At 45.3% G+C, this 17,101-nt stretch overlaps 1 protein-coding gene across 1 annotated transcript in view; it reads right to left on the reverse strand.

Annotated features, from left to right (window-relative positions):
• Positions 1-1,741: 1,741 nt before the first annotated feature.
• The window catches only part of Cnnm1 (cyclin and CBS domain divalent metal cation transport mediator 1), a 60,236-nt gene continuing 44,876 nt past the window's right edge, over positions 1,742-17,101 (reverse strand). The window contains exons 8-12 of the mRNA XM_045148155.1: positions 14,918-15,081; positions 6,679-6,862; positions 6,395-6,541; positions 5,018-5,122; positions 1,742-4,157 (exon numbers count right to left, since the gene is read on the reverse strand). Of these exons, the coding sequence (XP_045004090.1) occupies positions 4,078-4,157; positions 5,018-5,122; positions 6,395-6,541; positions 6,679-6,862; positions 14,918-15,081 (680 nt within the window). The 3' untranslated portion in view covers positions 1,742-4,077. The remainder of the gene's footprint in view (positions 4,158-5,017; positions 5,123-6,394; positions 6,542-6,678; positions 6,863-14,917; positions 15,082-17,101) is intronic.

Consider the following 17,101-nt stretch of genomic DNA (forward strand, 5'->3'; position numbering starts at 1 on the left):
GGGATTCATTAACGGGCAAATTAAAAACTAAAATACATCCTTGAAATACAACCCTTTAGTGTAAGTTTTATGGGCTTGCCATTCAGAGGCCAGCCATCTTAATTTTCTTAGGAACTGGATTTCAGGGAGAGCTGATGTCACTCAGGGTGATTCTAGAATACTCTTCTAGAGTAGCCCCTCCCTCTGTAGGACTGCTTAGTCTATTGGAATACTAACACACTTAAACATAGATTTCAATTTGCAGTGTCCGTGGGACTCTGCAAATGGTGAGTTTGTCTAGTTGGGGTTGAATCTTATTTTAAGCATGAGGGTTAATACTTGGAAGTTTCATAATATTTCAAATCCCACAGTTTCGAAGGACAATTAGTCTAGCCTCCTCCACCCCAGTGAAATAGCCACTTGCATATTGTTCCTGACATACCATTTTCAACTGGGGAGGGATGCTTTTGATGCTTGGCGAGCTCCCCTTCTGCTGGTGGGACTCTCCTTGTAAAGATCTTTTACCTTGAGCCAAAATTTGATCTACCTGCCTCCCTCACCTTCCTTTCCTCCATAGGTGGTAAATCTGTAATGGATGGCAGTGGCGGTGATTCCTGGTTTATGCCGTCCCACGGGAACCCTTCTCCCCTTTTCCAGGCTTACGCGCGGGCCCTTCCCATTGCTGGTACTTGCTGCAGGTGTGTAGCTGCGCTGGCTGTAGTAGTGCTGACTAGATGCCAGCCTGCCCTCGTTTCTTATCTCCCAGTCTTCCCTTGTGTCAGCACTTGTTCTTAAAAGGTGATTGTCAGTCAGCAGCTAGCTCAGAACCCGGGCGAGTCTATTTCCTGGTAGACTTCTCTAATTCTCACTATGTGTGACATGAGCCGCCGTTCTCCTGGGACGTCAGTAACTACCAAGGTGAAACTTGACACTTGGGAGCAAGAAAGTCATGATCCAATCATCTGTGGCCTCCGAAATGTAATGTTACTGGACAAAGTTCTTTTTAGTATTCCTCTTATTAGGAAGCATGTCATTCTTCCCTAAGGGAAGCGCTAAAACCGTTAAAAAGTCATTGGGAAACTGCTTTAGATTTCATTGTCAGTACCAAAGTGCTAAGATGGATTCAGGGGAAATCAAGTGCCAGCTTTAGTTAGAATTTGGCTTTGTTTGTGTTTTCCCATATCTTTTGGTCAGTGTGTCCCCACTATGATGAGGGGCTCTGTGGGAGCTCAGGGAAAGCTACGTCACTTCCGTGGCGTAGATGCAGGGTGGATTGCAGAGGTAGGTCTGTCACATTTTGCCTGTTTATGAGCAAGACACTCGGACATCACAGTTTGCAGAAGCCAGCCAACGTGACCAGTACAGAGGTTCACGCAGGTCTCGGTCTGGCTCTCGCGGTCTTGAACTTGGAAGGCGCCCGGTACAGGGCCTTACTGGTCACATGGGTTCAACATGCCTGCCCTTCGCATTGTCTTAGCACAACAGCACATCTTCCTGGCCTCTAGTCACACTCTGGCTCCTTGACTGGGTTTTGCTTCCCACTTTTGGTGTTTGTTCATAGAATTGGATCCACCTAGAATCACAAAGTAGAGATCCAGAACATTCCTGTAACCTTATGTTAGCCTCATCTCTACCTTCGAGGCGTTCCCTTCTGGACAAGTAGGCCACAGGTAACATGGTTACAAATACTGTGCCATCAAGCTTCCATCTCAAATGAAACTGCTTTAGAATTCCAAACTTCCAGGGACAAGGAAAACAAGCATTTCAGGAAAGGTCTTTTCATTTTATTTAAAAATTATTTACAATTTGTTGAGCCTTCATAAGTGCTTTATTTTAAAATCTTTTCCTTTTAAACTTTTAACCTGAAGAAAATGTTGGGGCTGTTGGGGATGGATAAAGGAGTGGCAACCAGCTCCTTAGAGGTTCTGCAGACACATGGAAACAACACCGCAGCAGCGACCTGAGCCTGGCAGCCTAAGGGGTAAGTAAGGAAAGGAGCCTCACCAGGCAGGCTCCCTTGGACCACTGGCCAGCTGGGCAAGAAGACTGGAGGATGGCAGTTCTTGCTCAAAACACCGTTGACTAGACTGGGTCTGAGGTGCCCGGCATTGAGGGCTGACACTGTCTATTCCTACCAGGCAAGAGCAGGTGGGGAGGGGTGGCTGTGGAGTTAGCTGGGAAAACACATGCATGCCTGAGCCTCAGGCCAAGCAAGGGGCATGAGAAGTCAGTGACATGTTGCTGGAAGAGGCGCCTCTAGTTCTAAGTCGTCCCTCTGATGGGCTGTGGCCTTCCTGTTGGCAACACCTGCTCTGGTTTGGTGGGTAGTGGGCATAAGTTATATGGGGTCTAGGTTGTACAATACTGTATGGTGTGAGGACTCCTGATTCTTCGTGGGTGCCAGCCTTCCCCACTGACTAAGGGACACTTGACCATTCAGAATTAAATATTTTCTCAAAGTGCCCAGTATTCACTTCACTCTGCCTTGCAGAAACACTGGGTTCAAAGTTCCACTATTTAAAATAGTATTTGCTTTCTTTAACCCTTTTGTAGGTCTGAGGACTTAGAGAATCTTCGGAAACCTTCAACTCTGGAAAACATACACAAGAACACATACACCAAATTCTGACAGGTTTGAGGGTTTTATAGACCCTCAGATGTCCAACTATGGACCCTCTGGGGTGATGGACCCCAGGTTAACAACCCCTGAGTTAAACAGAGTTCCTGCGGGTAAGTGTTATCCTTTGAGACACAAATAGCTCTGAGGAATTATCAGTTTCTGCCTGCTATGTGACTAGATGGTTGTGAGGAGAGTGATGGTCTGGAAGGAAGAGAAGGAAAGCTGGACAGTGCACCGCAGGGAAAAGCATGGAAGTGGATTGGAGATTCAGCAGGCAGTGCTGGGTTTCTGGGTGCTGACTGGGGGCAACTAAGGGTGGGAGATTATCCAGAAACTTCACTTGTAAATTTTCCTTTGCGCTGGCTGTGGTTTCCAGTCAGAACTGTTTTGTTCTTGGGAGTAAATATGTATAGATACCCTGCTATCTTGTGGTCATGCTTGGAATTACACCTACTCCAACACCCAGGAGAAAAACTAGAGATCTAGCAGACTCTTGGAATAAAGGACTGGGCTAACCTGCTAAGGGTATAAGGCGTGGGGTGGGGTGGAATAAAAACAAAAAAGTGATTTGTCAACATTCCTTTGTAATGCACACTGAAGTTCCGTGAGAGCACGGGCATCCTTCTTGGCTGACCTGGGCACTCTTTGGTTTATCATGGCTAAACTCACTTTTACAGCTTGGAGAGATATATATATATAAATTTTTTTTCCTGCCTCCATTTGCACTTAAAACCTGAAGTTCCATGTTTGGCTCCCAACTGGTTTCTGCTCCCTTGCTCCTCCTTTTCTGGAGCATATTCATTGATAAATGAATGACTAGTGATTGGAAGCCAAAACTTATTCATCCCTGGGAAAAAAAAGCAATGACTAGCTCCATCTCACATTCTTTCTTTTGAGTTGTCCTTCCCCAAGCTGCTGGAGTCTTTATCTGGCAAGAAACAGTCACTTGACAGTTTGTGTGCTGTGACATCAGTCACAGGTAGGCACAGCTGAGTCTCACACTTTGAAGTTCTGCAGGAATTCTTGGTCTGTTCAGGAACTGACCTTCATACCTGCTATTCCAGCCTCCCACATGCCTGTCTGCTAGCACCACCTTCTGACTTAAGTTAGGCATGAAATATGGTCGAAAGGATCGTTTTGTTTTGAAGGAAAAAAATGGTAAGGTCCAGAACATGAGCTGCTTAGGGCCCTGGGGCACCAAAAGAACCAGAGTGGCATTGTCCACTTTGTCCTCTTCTTCAGTCCTGGACTGTGCTATGGGCAAGACCATCTCTAGCATGTTCCATTAGAGGTATTTCCTGTGTCAAACTGGAGGCAACTGGCAAAACCTGCCAAATGGACAGCGAAGGGTGAAGAGGTGGAAAGGAAGGCAGAATGTTCTTTCACTGGTGGGAGCTGTGGGGAGGGGATGATGGGAGGGCAGAACCTCCCCTGAAAGCCCTGGAATCTCACACTCAGACAAAGAAGTCTCCCCTTCATCATGTGATCAGTGGTGTTAAGTTGGAGTTTTCTTCAGAGGTTCTCTCTCCATCTGCTGACCTCTTCCTTTTTCGACCACCTGAAAAACAGTTAGCCTGCATCAAGTCTGTAGGGGAGGCATTCATACACTCTATTGTCTGGGCAGGGAGGGGGGGAGATCTTCAGAACAAGTAGAAATGGTGACAAATCCCTTTGTGTTTGGTTGGAACTCAGCTACAGTGTATCCTAGTGGACAACTTGAAGCATTAGGACACACTTTCCCAATTAGATGGCATCTCTGAAAAGCCCCAAACTCAGGCTAGTGCCTATGTGATAAAGATTCCCTGGAAGGGATTGAAGTAAGTCCTATAGTGCTTTCCTTCTTTCTTCAGAGGGCCTCAGCCCAACCTACCGTGTACCCTGAGAGAGGTCTCATCTCCTGGTCTTTGTGTCTCATGAGCCAGGGCTGGCTGGCAGAGATGGGAGTTATTCCTAGGGACTCTAGCTCTGAAACCACCTCCCCCTAGATCACTGGGCAGGTGACAGTAATTACATAAATATCCTCATGGTTGGAAGAACCATTTGTTTCCAGCTCTCCTTTTAGGAAGAAATATTGTTCTTTCTGATACTGACTTCTATCTAAGGAGGATACCCACTTCCCTATCCCAAGTGCTCAACCTTGCCGTTGTGCCCACTGATCACAAATGGATCTATGACCCAACAGGTCTCTAAAAGCAGGTGAAGGAGCAAGGTCAGAATTTGATTCATGGATATGTCTGCAGACTTCTGTCCCAGGAGGCCACCAACTGAATGGGACATTTCCGACACTATCAAGGATAATTATATATTGGCCCAGGTTCTGTGGTGGATGTCCACAATCGTATCTCCTGGGAGAAAGACCCTAACATGCTTTCCCTGCTAACTGGTGAGGGGGTTTGGCCCATCTGAGGAGCTACTCACTCAAGGTTCTCAGCAGCTTCTTGCCCATGGTTTCTTCATGGTCACTACTGCAAGGGCTGCTGGTCTCTGGATCCAGGTCAATATTACAACATTCATTATCTGATGTTGAGAGAAAGGAAAGGAGAGTGAATTAAAGTCTCTTCAACATACACTGGGGTCAAGGCAGGGGGATTCTGAGTATCTCTCAGTGGATAAAAGTTCAAGACAAGTTGGGGGGAAATCCCTTGCAAAGTGCTGACTCTTTACTTAGCAAGAGGTATTTTACCACAAAAGGGACAAAGAGATGGACAACAGACCAGGAATCCAACAGACATTGTCAGGTCTGAAGTACTTCCCTCCCCTCCAACACATTCTGCAAAAGGGGAAGAGAACATTGTGTCCTATAGGTAGTATCTCTGGTAGTCACAAAGCACATCTGAGGACAAAGGAATGCCGCTGTATTTGCACAAACCCTGGAAAACTGCAGGGCTCCTGGCTTCTTCCACAAGCCAGATGTTCTCCAAAGACTATCCCATCTCCTCTATTCTTAGTCCTTTGGTACATTTTCTAGCTACATGCTTTAGGTACTAAATTTGGTATGGGAAGGGTATGGGGAGGGTTTAGAAAAGAATATCAGATCTTAATTCAGGTCTGGCAACTATATGTCCTGGATTTTTCTGGGCTAGCTTCATGTTCAAACATGTCTCATTGACCTTATAAATCTGAGTCTTTCTAGGTCTTTGCTCTAGACTTGAGGGATTTCTTACTATGGATCAAAGTAAGTCTGAAGCATGGGAGAGAGGCACAGTTGGTCTGGTGGGTAGGTGTATGGGGTGCTGAGAGCTTTGGAAGACACACCTTACTGAAGCAAGCACAGGAAGACCGCAGGACTGCTAGACACTGGGAACTCAGAGCAATCCCACTACAGAAGTGCTGCAGGACCTGTTTATGAACTTGGTGCTAAATACTGTGACGTGCCCCAGAACCCATGTAAAGCCAGATGCACAAAGTGGTATATGTATCTGGAGTTGTTTACAGTGGCAAGAGGCCCTGGCATGCCCATTCTCTCTCTTTCCAATTGCAAATTACGAATAAAATGTTTTAAAACATAAGGAAACAGAATCTTATATTAAGTAAACGTGCTTAATGAAAAAGAAGGGTCTGAATCCAGGTAGAAATGTAGCTCCTACAACTGCCCTGCCCAGGTTTCCTAGCAGAATGCGTTAGATTAGACCTGCTGATGAATGGTAGGTGCTCAGTAAATGCTGATGTGTTAGCAGGGGGAAGTCTAATACAAGTGCTGGGGTCACAGGGTCTCCCTAGCCTGCTTGCCCCGAACCATGTTAGTGTCCAGGGGAGGGTGGTGATCCCCCTTGCTCCTCTGGGCCCATCCCTGACCTGCTGTCCCAGAAACAGCTGCAGGAGACAGCGAGTGTTGAATCTTGTGGCCCTCGAACTTGGTCACTTCTTCTGGCGGAAAGGCGATCTCCTCCATCCTCAGGTACACCACCTCGCTGGGGCTTCTCAGCCCATCCGAGCGGCTGCCTGGGGAGGACAGTGACTGCATCAGCTCTGTGCCTGGCAGGAGACCTGGGGATCCGTGAGGCACAAGGTGGCAGCCCTGGCAGGGGTGGGAGGGGGAAGCAGGGCTGTCCTCACCCCACCCCATCCACAGGACTCACACGGCAGGCTTGTCCTATTGCTCAGGAGGGTGAGGGCAGGGTCATCTTTAGGAGTCTGGGGTGTTCCCCGGGCTGTGGGGGCCTTGGTGGAGTCTCCATCAGTGAAAACTTCCATGTCTGGGGACTGGGGGGAGTTGTCCATGTGACAGGCAGTGAGTGCATTCTGGTACTGCTGCCGGGTGACCTGGAAGGAAGTGGGCAGAGGGTCACTCAAACCATATTCCAAATCAGAAAATATGGACTATGTGAAATTATCCTAAATTAGTGATTCTAGCATCATATTCCTGAAGGGTTGGTTAAATCAAGGTGCTGGGCCAGCTCTCCATGATTCTATCTAACTCACTAGGTCTGGAGGAGAGCAGAATGTACATTTCTAGCAAGTTGCAGGTGAGGCTGGTGGAACTGGAGTACCCTGAGGAGGCTGACTTGAGGCCTAGCTCATATGAGACACAGCTCCTTGACCTTTCCCTTTAGGCTTTAAAGGATAAAGCTATGTGTTAGCAAAGGGCTCCATTTTCTAGTCAGAACTGATTTGTGCTTTGAGATGGAACTGTGGGTCTCAACTGAGTGCTTGACCAAAGTCTTCAACAGAGTCAATGTTATTATCTGACTTTTACAGCCCATGTCCCCCACACCCAAATATTGAGAAATGAGAGTGAGGTTTTAAAACAGGACAGGAAACTTTTCTATACTTGAGAGGCCCAATAGAGCAGTTAATGTTACTGTGGTTGTATTCTTTAAAATATTAGTTTAGATTTGTTTTCTTGTTTACCTGAAGAAGGCAAAGAGACCCTTCACCTAGAAACACTGCCTGCTTAGCACCCATGGCTCAAGTCCTGATCTTGCTACTTTTGAGCTGGGTAACCATGCCAAATCACTGACCTCTCTAGATTTGCAAAACAGGCCTAGAGATAATGGGATGAGTGGATGCATTACACAACAGTAAGGAATGATTATTTAATACATGCCACAGAATTTGACTCTAGAATGGGCACACATTCAAAGACAAGGGTCAAGCTTACCATCTCACTCTGTCTTAACTGTCCATCACAATGCCATGAGATGTGGGTGGGGAAGACCCCTTGGGTCCAGCCCTCCCTCCCTCAGTCCGCAGTGGTACTGTGAAGGCAAGGCTAACACTTGGAAAAATAAAGGCTTAACTGAGAAAATACAGCCAAAAAGGGACAGGAGAGATGGCTTAGTAGTTAAAGCACTTGCTTACAAAGCCAAAAGAACCAAGGTTCAATTCCCCAGGACTCATGTAAGCCAGATGTGTGTATCTGGAGTTTGTTTGCAGTGGCTGAAGGCCCTGGAACACCCATTCTTTCTATCTCAAATAAAATAAATAAAATTTAAACAAGAAAGAAAGAGAATACAGCCAAAGACAGTGCAGTAGAAGGAAGCAGATTCCAAGTAGGGACAATGGACAAAGAAAGAGGAAGAGGAAAAGATACAGTGAGTGATGAACATCAGGGAAGAGAGAAGAAAGTGGGTGTGTTTTGTTTTAACTGTGAAGTGGGTCTGCCAGCTTGGGGCTCCCACCTGCTGGTAGTCTGGATGAAGCCTGTAGAAACCAGAAGCCTCTTGGGAGTGATAGCTATTGCAAAATGCTCCTTCTTACCAGAATTCATTTCTTTGTCTGTTTCTGCACGGGTTACACCTGCAGTATTCTCTCTCTCTCTTTTCTTAAGGAAATATGATCCAGGAGCTCAAACCCTCTCTTCAAATGTTGTTATGGAGTAAAGAATGAGTTGGGAATTAAGATAATTTCTTGTAACATTACTGAGTAAGTGGGAAGGCTCCCTTGTAAGATACGAAGTTTCCCATCATTGGAGGCATTTACAGATGTTTACCCACCACTTGTCAGCAGTGTTAAAAGACTCAGGTAGGGCTGGAGAGATGGCTTAGTGGTTAAGGTGCTTACTTGCAAAACCAAAGGACCCAGGTTCAATTCCCCAGGACCTACATAAGGCAGATGCACATGGTGGCGCATGCATCTGGAGTTTGTTTGTGCACCCATTCTCTCTCCCTTTCAAATTTAAAAACTACAACAAAAAACTCAGGTGGCTACAGTCAGGATGTTCAAGGAAAACGCAGGTACTGGGTGTGGGTGGAGGAGTGGTTGTCCCAGGTAATAGTCAAAGGGAAGAAGCTTTGTTGGGGAGGCCTGCACTGTCGGAGGTGGCTGTGGACGAGGAAAGACACAGCATACTGGTTACTTTCTCTGCATGTCTCACAGCTTCACCTTCACACTGTTTTCTTTAAAAAGAAAAATTCTTGTTTTAAACAAACTTTCGCTGTTCCAATGTATCACCTTCGAAGACACTGTTGACAAAGGCTCTGTCTTGGAAAGTGAATTCAGGTTCAAGCATCACTTCTCTTCTGTCCTCTCCCCCAGAATCATCTTGTTTGTTTGTTTTTAGAGTGCCAAATATTGAATCCAGAGCCAGCTGCAGCCTAGGCAAATGCTCTACCACAGAGCTACACTTCCAGCCTTGACAATTTCTTTTGATTTACCACATTACTGTTAAATAGAAAAATAATGCAATTCACATAGCTACTTAAAACCATTTAATATTCACTAGAAAAGACAAGCAGGCCAGCCAGGGCTACACAGTGAGAACTTATCTAAAGAAAAAAAGGGTGAAATGCTTTTATCATGGCCTTGGATGCTCAACTGTTCCCATACCTCACCAGCCCAGGATTGCAGTGTCACACCAGTGGTTTTCTCTTCACAGCTTCTTGACTACATTGTGTACACTTACCCTTCTACATTGCACTGCTTTAATGCCCCTCTGGTTCCTTCTCAGTTTTTAAAGGACCAGATATTCTCCAACCAACATAGTACTTTAAAAATATGACACAGCTCTTTAAACCCCGCATTAATCACTGTTATTTATTTTATTTTGATTTATTTTTTTTGAGGCAGGGTTACTCCATCTAGCCAAGGCTGACCTGGCACTCACTCTGAAGCCCCAGGCTGGCTTCAAACTCATGATGATCCTCCTACCTCAGCCTCCTGGGACTAGTGGCATATATAACAACACACCCAATTGTCACTGTTATTTATGTTTCCTCTCCCTAACTAGGGCGTATCTGCTTATAAGGTAGGGGATATATTCTTATATAAAACAGTTTATATATTTACACCTTATATTCAAATATCTTATATTTAACATATTGCAACAGTACCCCGAACCATTGTTAATGTTTAAAAAATACCTATTGATTGGCTTATGGAGCTAAGCAAACTAATTTTCATAAGAAAGCATGGTTTTATTTTCTCCTCATTTCTGTACATAAAATCATGTACGTAAAATCATTGTCTTCTCATACTTTGGCCAGTTAAGCAAAGGCACCCAGAAGTTAACCTTCAGGCTGGTGGATGTCTCCTGGCATTCTATAATGGGTTTAACTTACAACTTTTATCAGCCTTCTAGACACGATCCTGTAATTTAGGGATTCTGCCACTAGATGGTGGTAGGGATCTTGGTCAAGGTTACACAACCCAAAGGGGATGCATTTGAAAAATAATTTCTAAAGATGCTTTGGTACCTTCATAATATATTAACTCCTACTAACAATGGCTTTGCTTAATATGCCCTTCTCATTTTGAGCTTATCTTTAAATCATGTTACTCTTATACCTAAAGATTTGGGAGTTTTAGCTCAATGGACTTGAAAAAGTCATGAAACGTTTTACAGCCAGGCTCCGGGCTTGTTGGGCCTATGAAAGCACTTCTCTACAGAATCTTCTCTTTGGCTTCCTCAGGGACCAGGGTGTGGTTCAACAGTATAGCACTTGGCCAAGGTGCCCAAGGCCATGGGTTTGATCCCCAGCACTACAAAGTTAATTAAAAAGTACAAAAAACTCTCCCCCTGCTTAAATAGAAAGAAGGTCAGGGTGGGGAGAAGCTGGTGAAGGATATTGCTAAGGAATGGCAGTCATAGTCTATTAAGTTAGGAGGAGGTCATTTGCAACTTTACAGCATAATCTCTCTCTCTCTTTTTTTTTTTTTCAAGGTAGGGTCTTGCTCCAGCCCAGGCTGTCCTAGAATTCATTATGTAGTCTCAGGGTGGCCTGGAACTCACGGTGATCCTCCTACCTCTGCCTCCCAAGTGCTGGGATTAGAGGTGTGCACCACTGCGCCCAGTTTACAGCATAATTTTATATGAAACAGCAGCAGAGAAAAATAAACCCAAACATATATTTGTGCTTGAACTCACCAAGTTCTCCTTGGTGGGACTAAACATATTCAAGAGACTGAAGCCCTGAGTTTAAAGAGGTTTATGAGTAATTTTTAATTTGCTCTAACTGGCCAGCCTTTTCAATTTCAAAAATGTTTAGGTGGACAAGGACAGCAGCACTAACCAGAGCGAGCTCACTGGGCTTGACAGACAGACAGACACCTGCTTCGAGAACTGACCGTGGATATGAGGTTCCCAACACTGCCATCGTCTCATGTCAGGAAAGAGTCTTCCCTTTTATGTTCCTTGTTATTTGTAGAAAGTTCCCTTTCTTTACGCTCTAAGGGTCAAGAGGTGCAGCCATCCTGAAGTTTAGGAAAACCCTTACAAATTTCCTGCGAGGTAGACAATCCTCTAAGGAGCTGCCACGCCTCTCTAGGTTGCCACAGCTGCACATTAATCCTGCTTGTTAAAGAATCTCATGCGGGGCTGGAGAGATGGCTTAGCAGTTAAGGCGCTTGCCTGGGAAACCTAAGTATGCATGTTCGAATCTTCAGGTTCCATGTAGCCAGATGCAGTGATGCAAGTGTGCAATGTTGCACATGCGCACAAGGGGGTGCGCACACCTGGAGTTTGTCCACAGTGGCTGAAAAGTCCTGACATGCCCATTCTTTCTCAAACATAAACAATAAAAAAATTAATAGCTGGGCGTGGTGGCGCATGCCTTTAATCCCAGCACTTGGGAGGCAGAGGTAAGAGGATCTCTGAGAGTTTGAGGCCACCCTGAGACTACATAGTTCTAGGTCAGCCTGGGCTAGAGTGAGACCCTACCTGGAAAAAGAAAATTAAAGAATTCATACACTCTTTTCTCCAAAGCAGTAAACCAACCCCTCATGTCCATCTCCCCAACTTGGGATATAAATGGTGCTGTGATCTCCTTCCCAGAAATCTACATGCTGAATCCTAATTCCCAAAGGGAAGGTCATTAGGTGGTGGGACCTTTGTGAAGTGATGAGGACCCTAAGGTTGGAGCCTTGTGGACATGAGGAGAGCTCTTCTGTGCTGTATCATATGAGAACAGGAGCAGACCAAGTACAAATAAGGAAGGTGTCACTCACTGCATATATTAAACTCTTGACCTCGAACTTTCTAGTCACCTGGACTGTGGGAAATAATGTGGAACTACTCATTCTGTAGTAATTTGTTATACTAGCCTGATCAGACTAAGGCATAGAAAGAAACAAACTCTTTTTTTAAATTCAGTCATGGGTCAATACATCTAACATAGAATCCAAATTCCATTTGCTGGCATAGAACCCCAGGGCTCTTGCTTCTGACACCCCACTCCCATTTCACACCAGCTGCTGCCTTTGCTCTTCACTCTGCCACTGACCCCTGCCTCTGCTGCTTCAGCCTTGAGAATTCTCCTCCACCTCCCCATTCAGGTCTCAGAAAGTGTCCTCTCCTCAGCCTGATGGGGCAACCACTTCAGAAGCAGCCTCCTTGTCTCCTCTACCTAATCACCACCTATCCCAGAACTATGTTTCCGTCACGGTCTTTATTGTCACTCCAATTTACCTAGCTTATGTGGTAACAAGTCTTCCTTCTCCTGCTGTTGGTTTATAGGCTTTAGAGAGAATGAGTTTGCTACCTTCTCCACAGAATCTCACCAATGCCCTCTCTCTATCTTCCTCTTTCTCCAGTAATAAATAAAAATAAAATATTAAAAAAATAGCCGGGCATGGTGGCGCACGCCTGTAATTCCAGCACTCAGGAGGCAGGGGTAGGAGGATCACCGTGAGTTTGAGGCCACCCTGAGACACCATAGTGAATTGCAGGTCAGCCTGGACTAGAGTGAGACTGTACCTTGAGAAAAACAATATATATGCTTATATATATATTTAAATATTTATATATGTTATATATATATGTGTGTGTGTATGTATATATATATGAAATTTAGAGGGCTGGAGAGGTGGCTTAGCAGTTAAGGTGCTTGTCTGAAAAGTCAAAGGTTCAATTTCCCAGGACCCATGTAAACCAGATGCACAATGGGGTGCAGGCATCTGGAGTTTGTTTGCAGTGGCTAGAGGTTCTGGCGTGCCCATTCTCTCTCTCTCTCTCTCTGTCTGCCCCCCTCTCTTTCAAATAATAAATAAATAAAAAATATTTTAAAAAAGAGTTTCGTGAATGCCAAGCACAAAGCAGATATCGAGGAGACATTTGTTGAACAGAATACTCAAATTATGGCTTTTCCCTCCACAGTGCTTCCAGCTCTACAAACAAGGAAGAGCTGGCACATTGGTTTCCCTTACCTCACTTTCTGTCTACCTCCACTTCTGAGGAACTTTGAGCAACGAAAGGGCTTCCAGCCTGGAAGTCACATGCTGTGGACTTCTGAGGTTTAATCTCCTTGTCCCTTTAGACTTCTTAAATGTTCTCCATCAAATACATCAGTGAATGATGCTCTATTAATTCCTAGCTACTTCTTCCTGATTCTGATTTCCTACAACTCTCCTTGAACACCAAGCTTTCAGGGCTTGGACTCTGGAGGCAGACAGAAGCTTCAACCCTGAAGTTTGATTCTACAACTTAGAAGCCATGATCTTATACCTCTCAAGCCTCAACTTCACCTGTGTGATGGAGATGATAGTGCTGTCAATCTCATGAGGAAGGTCCTGAGAGTGAATAGATAACTCAGAGGACTCAGTAAAGTCCCTTGCACAGAGTCCCCCCACCCCACATCCGGTAGTCACTATCTCACACCATCCTCCAGGTTCTGCCCCTCCTGCTGGCAACTTTCCATGGCTACTTTGTCTTGGGCTAAAGTCAGTTTTCATTTACAGTCTGCAGCTACCTGGAACAGAGAAAGTCACCCAGCCCACCCTGCTCTAAGAAGTCAGGGCATGTGTTTTGGGCAGAAGGAAATGACTTCCTACGACTTGTGTGAACTCAGTGCCCTTCTCATCAATCTGTCTTGCAACTGGAATAGCTACCAAGTGTACTCACTGGATATTTCACTGGACTGGGGTAAGTGAGGCTTCAGCCAAGATCTGAGGGCAAAGTTGGTAACAGTTTACTAAATGCTAGAAAACAAAACAAATAACATGAAACCCAGTAGAAAAAGAAAAGAAAGGGGTGGGGGGGGGGACTTTTAAAAGACTGTGATGCTAACCCTAAGGAAAGACATGAAGAGATAGCTCCCTCCTCCTGAACTGCGGGGCAATGAGTGTGGCTGCCTTTTTGTGTGCTGAGCTTGCAGAGTGGTTCTCTGAACAGATAGGAGGGTGAAGGAACTGTTACTAGTTCCTACAAAGGACTTTCAGTTAACCCATAGGAACATTTGTGTTTTAGACTTTAAAGATTATAATGCAAAAATGCTGTTATATATCCATATATATCAATGCACTATCATAAAATATTATAGCATGTTTTTTATACACTTGCTTAATTTATCTCCTATAAAATGACCTCAAAAAGAAATGAACAAAATGAATCTGATACCAGTGATGTGGGTCCAAGGGAACATTCTGGGTCTGCCAGAAACTTGTCCTGGGAAAGCTAATATATCCTAACTTTGTGTCTCAGTTTCTTCAGGTAAAACAGAAAACTAGGAGATCTTACCTGTGGCAAAAAAATGAAATGAATAATGAGGTTTTTTTTCTGCATATGTGTAATAACGTGGAGGCCAGAGGACAACCTTGGATACACTGTCTGCCTTGTTTTGAGACAATGTCTCCCACTAGTCTGAATCTTGCTGGTTAGGCTGGTCTGATTGGCCCCCAAGCTCCGGGGATCTGCTCTTCTCTGCCTCCCCAGTGCAGAGATTACAGGCAGAGGCCGCTGTGCAAACACTGATGGTGCTAGAGATGGAACTCCTCCAGCTGAGCTACCTCCCCTCTAATAGCAGGGTTTTCAGTTAGCTAGACAACACGGGCCGCCAGCAAGCTACGGGGCAGAAGGGATGGGATGCATATTATGCTCAGGGAGAAGGGTCTCCTTGTCCCCGCACCCCTCCGCCACCCTTCTGAACGGCCCTCCTAGGAGGTTACCTTCACAAACTGCACATCACTGAGGATGTGGACCGAGTAGTCAGGTGTGTAGAGGTTGTTGCTGCCACTGTACAGCTGGGTGTTGCTCCCGCCGAAGTCGCTACGCTCTCGGTTTGGAGACTCGGAGCGATTCAACCCGCTGCAGCGAGAAGGGGACCGGTTTACTGCAGATGGTGAGGAAGAGGGAGAGAAAACACAGGGAGCAACAGGTGGGGAGAAAGAAGAGGGAATGGAAGAAGGGAGAGAGAGAGAGAGAGAGAGACGTTGGTTACCAAGGTCCCATGGGACTACCAGGCAGTGGTGGCAGAGGGGTCCACACCTTCCTCCCTGGAGCCCCCCCAGAGGTGAGGTGGTTTATTGGTTGATTGGTGTTGTGAGGAGCAAATACTACTCCATGGGACATAACCTTGCCCAGTAAGGAGTGGGGGTGCTTTTTTCCCCCAGGTGGTGTGCAGAGGTGGTCTGCTACCTTTCTTGGTACTTGTCTTTAAGTATGGGAGGACCCCCAAACACACAAGGCTAGCGCTGTGCATGTGGTAAGCCATCCCAGCCCATGGGACCCTCTCTCCTGTGGTCAGGTATTGTACATAATACCATGACATAGCTCCTTTTAGAAAGGACAAGGCCTTAGGTTCTTTCTTAAAACTACCTTTCACCTCACAATGGCTATACATCTTAGTGGGGTTAACTCAGGCTTGCTTCAGCATTAGTAGAGCCTGAAACAAGAATTCAAAGGCCCACAAGCCATATAGATATTTGTAAGTTGTAAATCACATTAATATGCAGTTAGAATGTTTTATGCTTGTCCTTGAGAACTGTTCATAAAACCTTGGAAGGCCAGATTCATATACAAGATCCTGGAGCTTCCTACACAAACAGCCCTAGGAGAAATTGAGCCTGGAAGCTCCTATTTTCCTCAAGTGTTAATTACATGCTTGCAATTATTTGTTAGATCTACTTGACTCTAAATTCTGTGAGGGCAGACTTTCCTGGTCATCATCAATGTGTATCCAGTATCTAGCATAGTACTTGACCTGGAGGTAGGTAGATACTCAATCAAATAGTATAGACTGAGGCTGGAGAGATGGCTTAGTGGTTAAGGTACTTGCCTGCGAAGCCTTAGGACCCATGTTCTACTCTCCAGATCCCACCTTAGCCAGATGCAAAGGTGAGGCAAGTACAAGGTCGCACATGCTCACTAGGTGGCGAAAGTATCTGGAGTTCGATTTCAGCGGCTGAGGCCCTGACCTGCCAATTCTCCTTTCTCTCTCTCCCTCCCTCTGTCTCTCTCTCTCTCTCCCTCCCTCTCTTTATCTCTCCCTCTCTCTCTCTTTGCATTTTTTAATATAAAAAATGTGTAGAGTGAACAAATATATATCAATGGCCCTTGAAAGGGTTTTAACTTACAATCTAAATTTTATTTAAAGAATGGTTTCAGAATTCTCAAATTATCCTAGGGTCAGAAAGCTTTCCTCTGCAAGCTATGCTATTCTAGGGGATTTGATTTCTGTAAAACGTAGGGCTGGCAGCAGGACAGCAGAAGTTCAGCTGGACAGAGTAGAATCCAAAAAGCCTCAGGTCTTGGCCCAGTAACTTAGGAGAGAGGCCAGGAAGGATCTGTTTGTTTAAAACATGAAATCAGAGGTCTTGGAGTCCAACTTCTAAGACCTGCTTAGTCACAGGTGATGGAGTACCAGATCCTTCTCCAGTGACTAAGGATGGACAAGACAGGGACAGAGAATATAGAGAAGCACCAAGGTGACTGTAAATTATAGCAGTATTGGGAAGGAAAAGGAATATTTCAGTTCTGATCCTGGTCCCTTGAAAGCAAAATGATGAGTTCTACTTTGTAGAAATACAAGGTGGTATCTGGCTAAGAAAGTCGCTCCGCTCTTCTCAGGAAAGTTGTTGTGGGAGAGGTAGGCAGTCTGGTAAAAGGACAGCTTCTCTGTTGTGTGCGTGAGCTCTGGATCCAGGGGAAAGGATGTGAGCAGGGTTTGTAGCTTCAGTTACCTTGACAAAATGCCACTGTACCTTGACCATCCTCCACTTTGCCTGGCTAGACATGGTCTTCACTCCCCGACCTACTTTTCCACACCCTTATTTCTTGAGTCACACTTCAATATGTGTTTGGAGAGGATGGCTGAGAAATAGAACCTGATCTTTTCTACAAAGCATTCCCCA

The sequence above is a fragment of the Jaculus jaculus genome, chromosome 1 (assembly GCF_020740685.1).
Source record: "Jaculus jaculus isolate mJacJac1 chromosome 1, mJacJac1.mat.Y.cur, whole genome shotgun sequence".
NCBI classification, from domain to species: Eukaryota; Metazoa; Chordata; class Mammalia; order Rodentia; family Dipodidae; genus Jaculus; species Jaculus jaculus.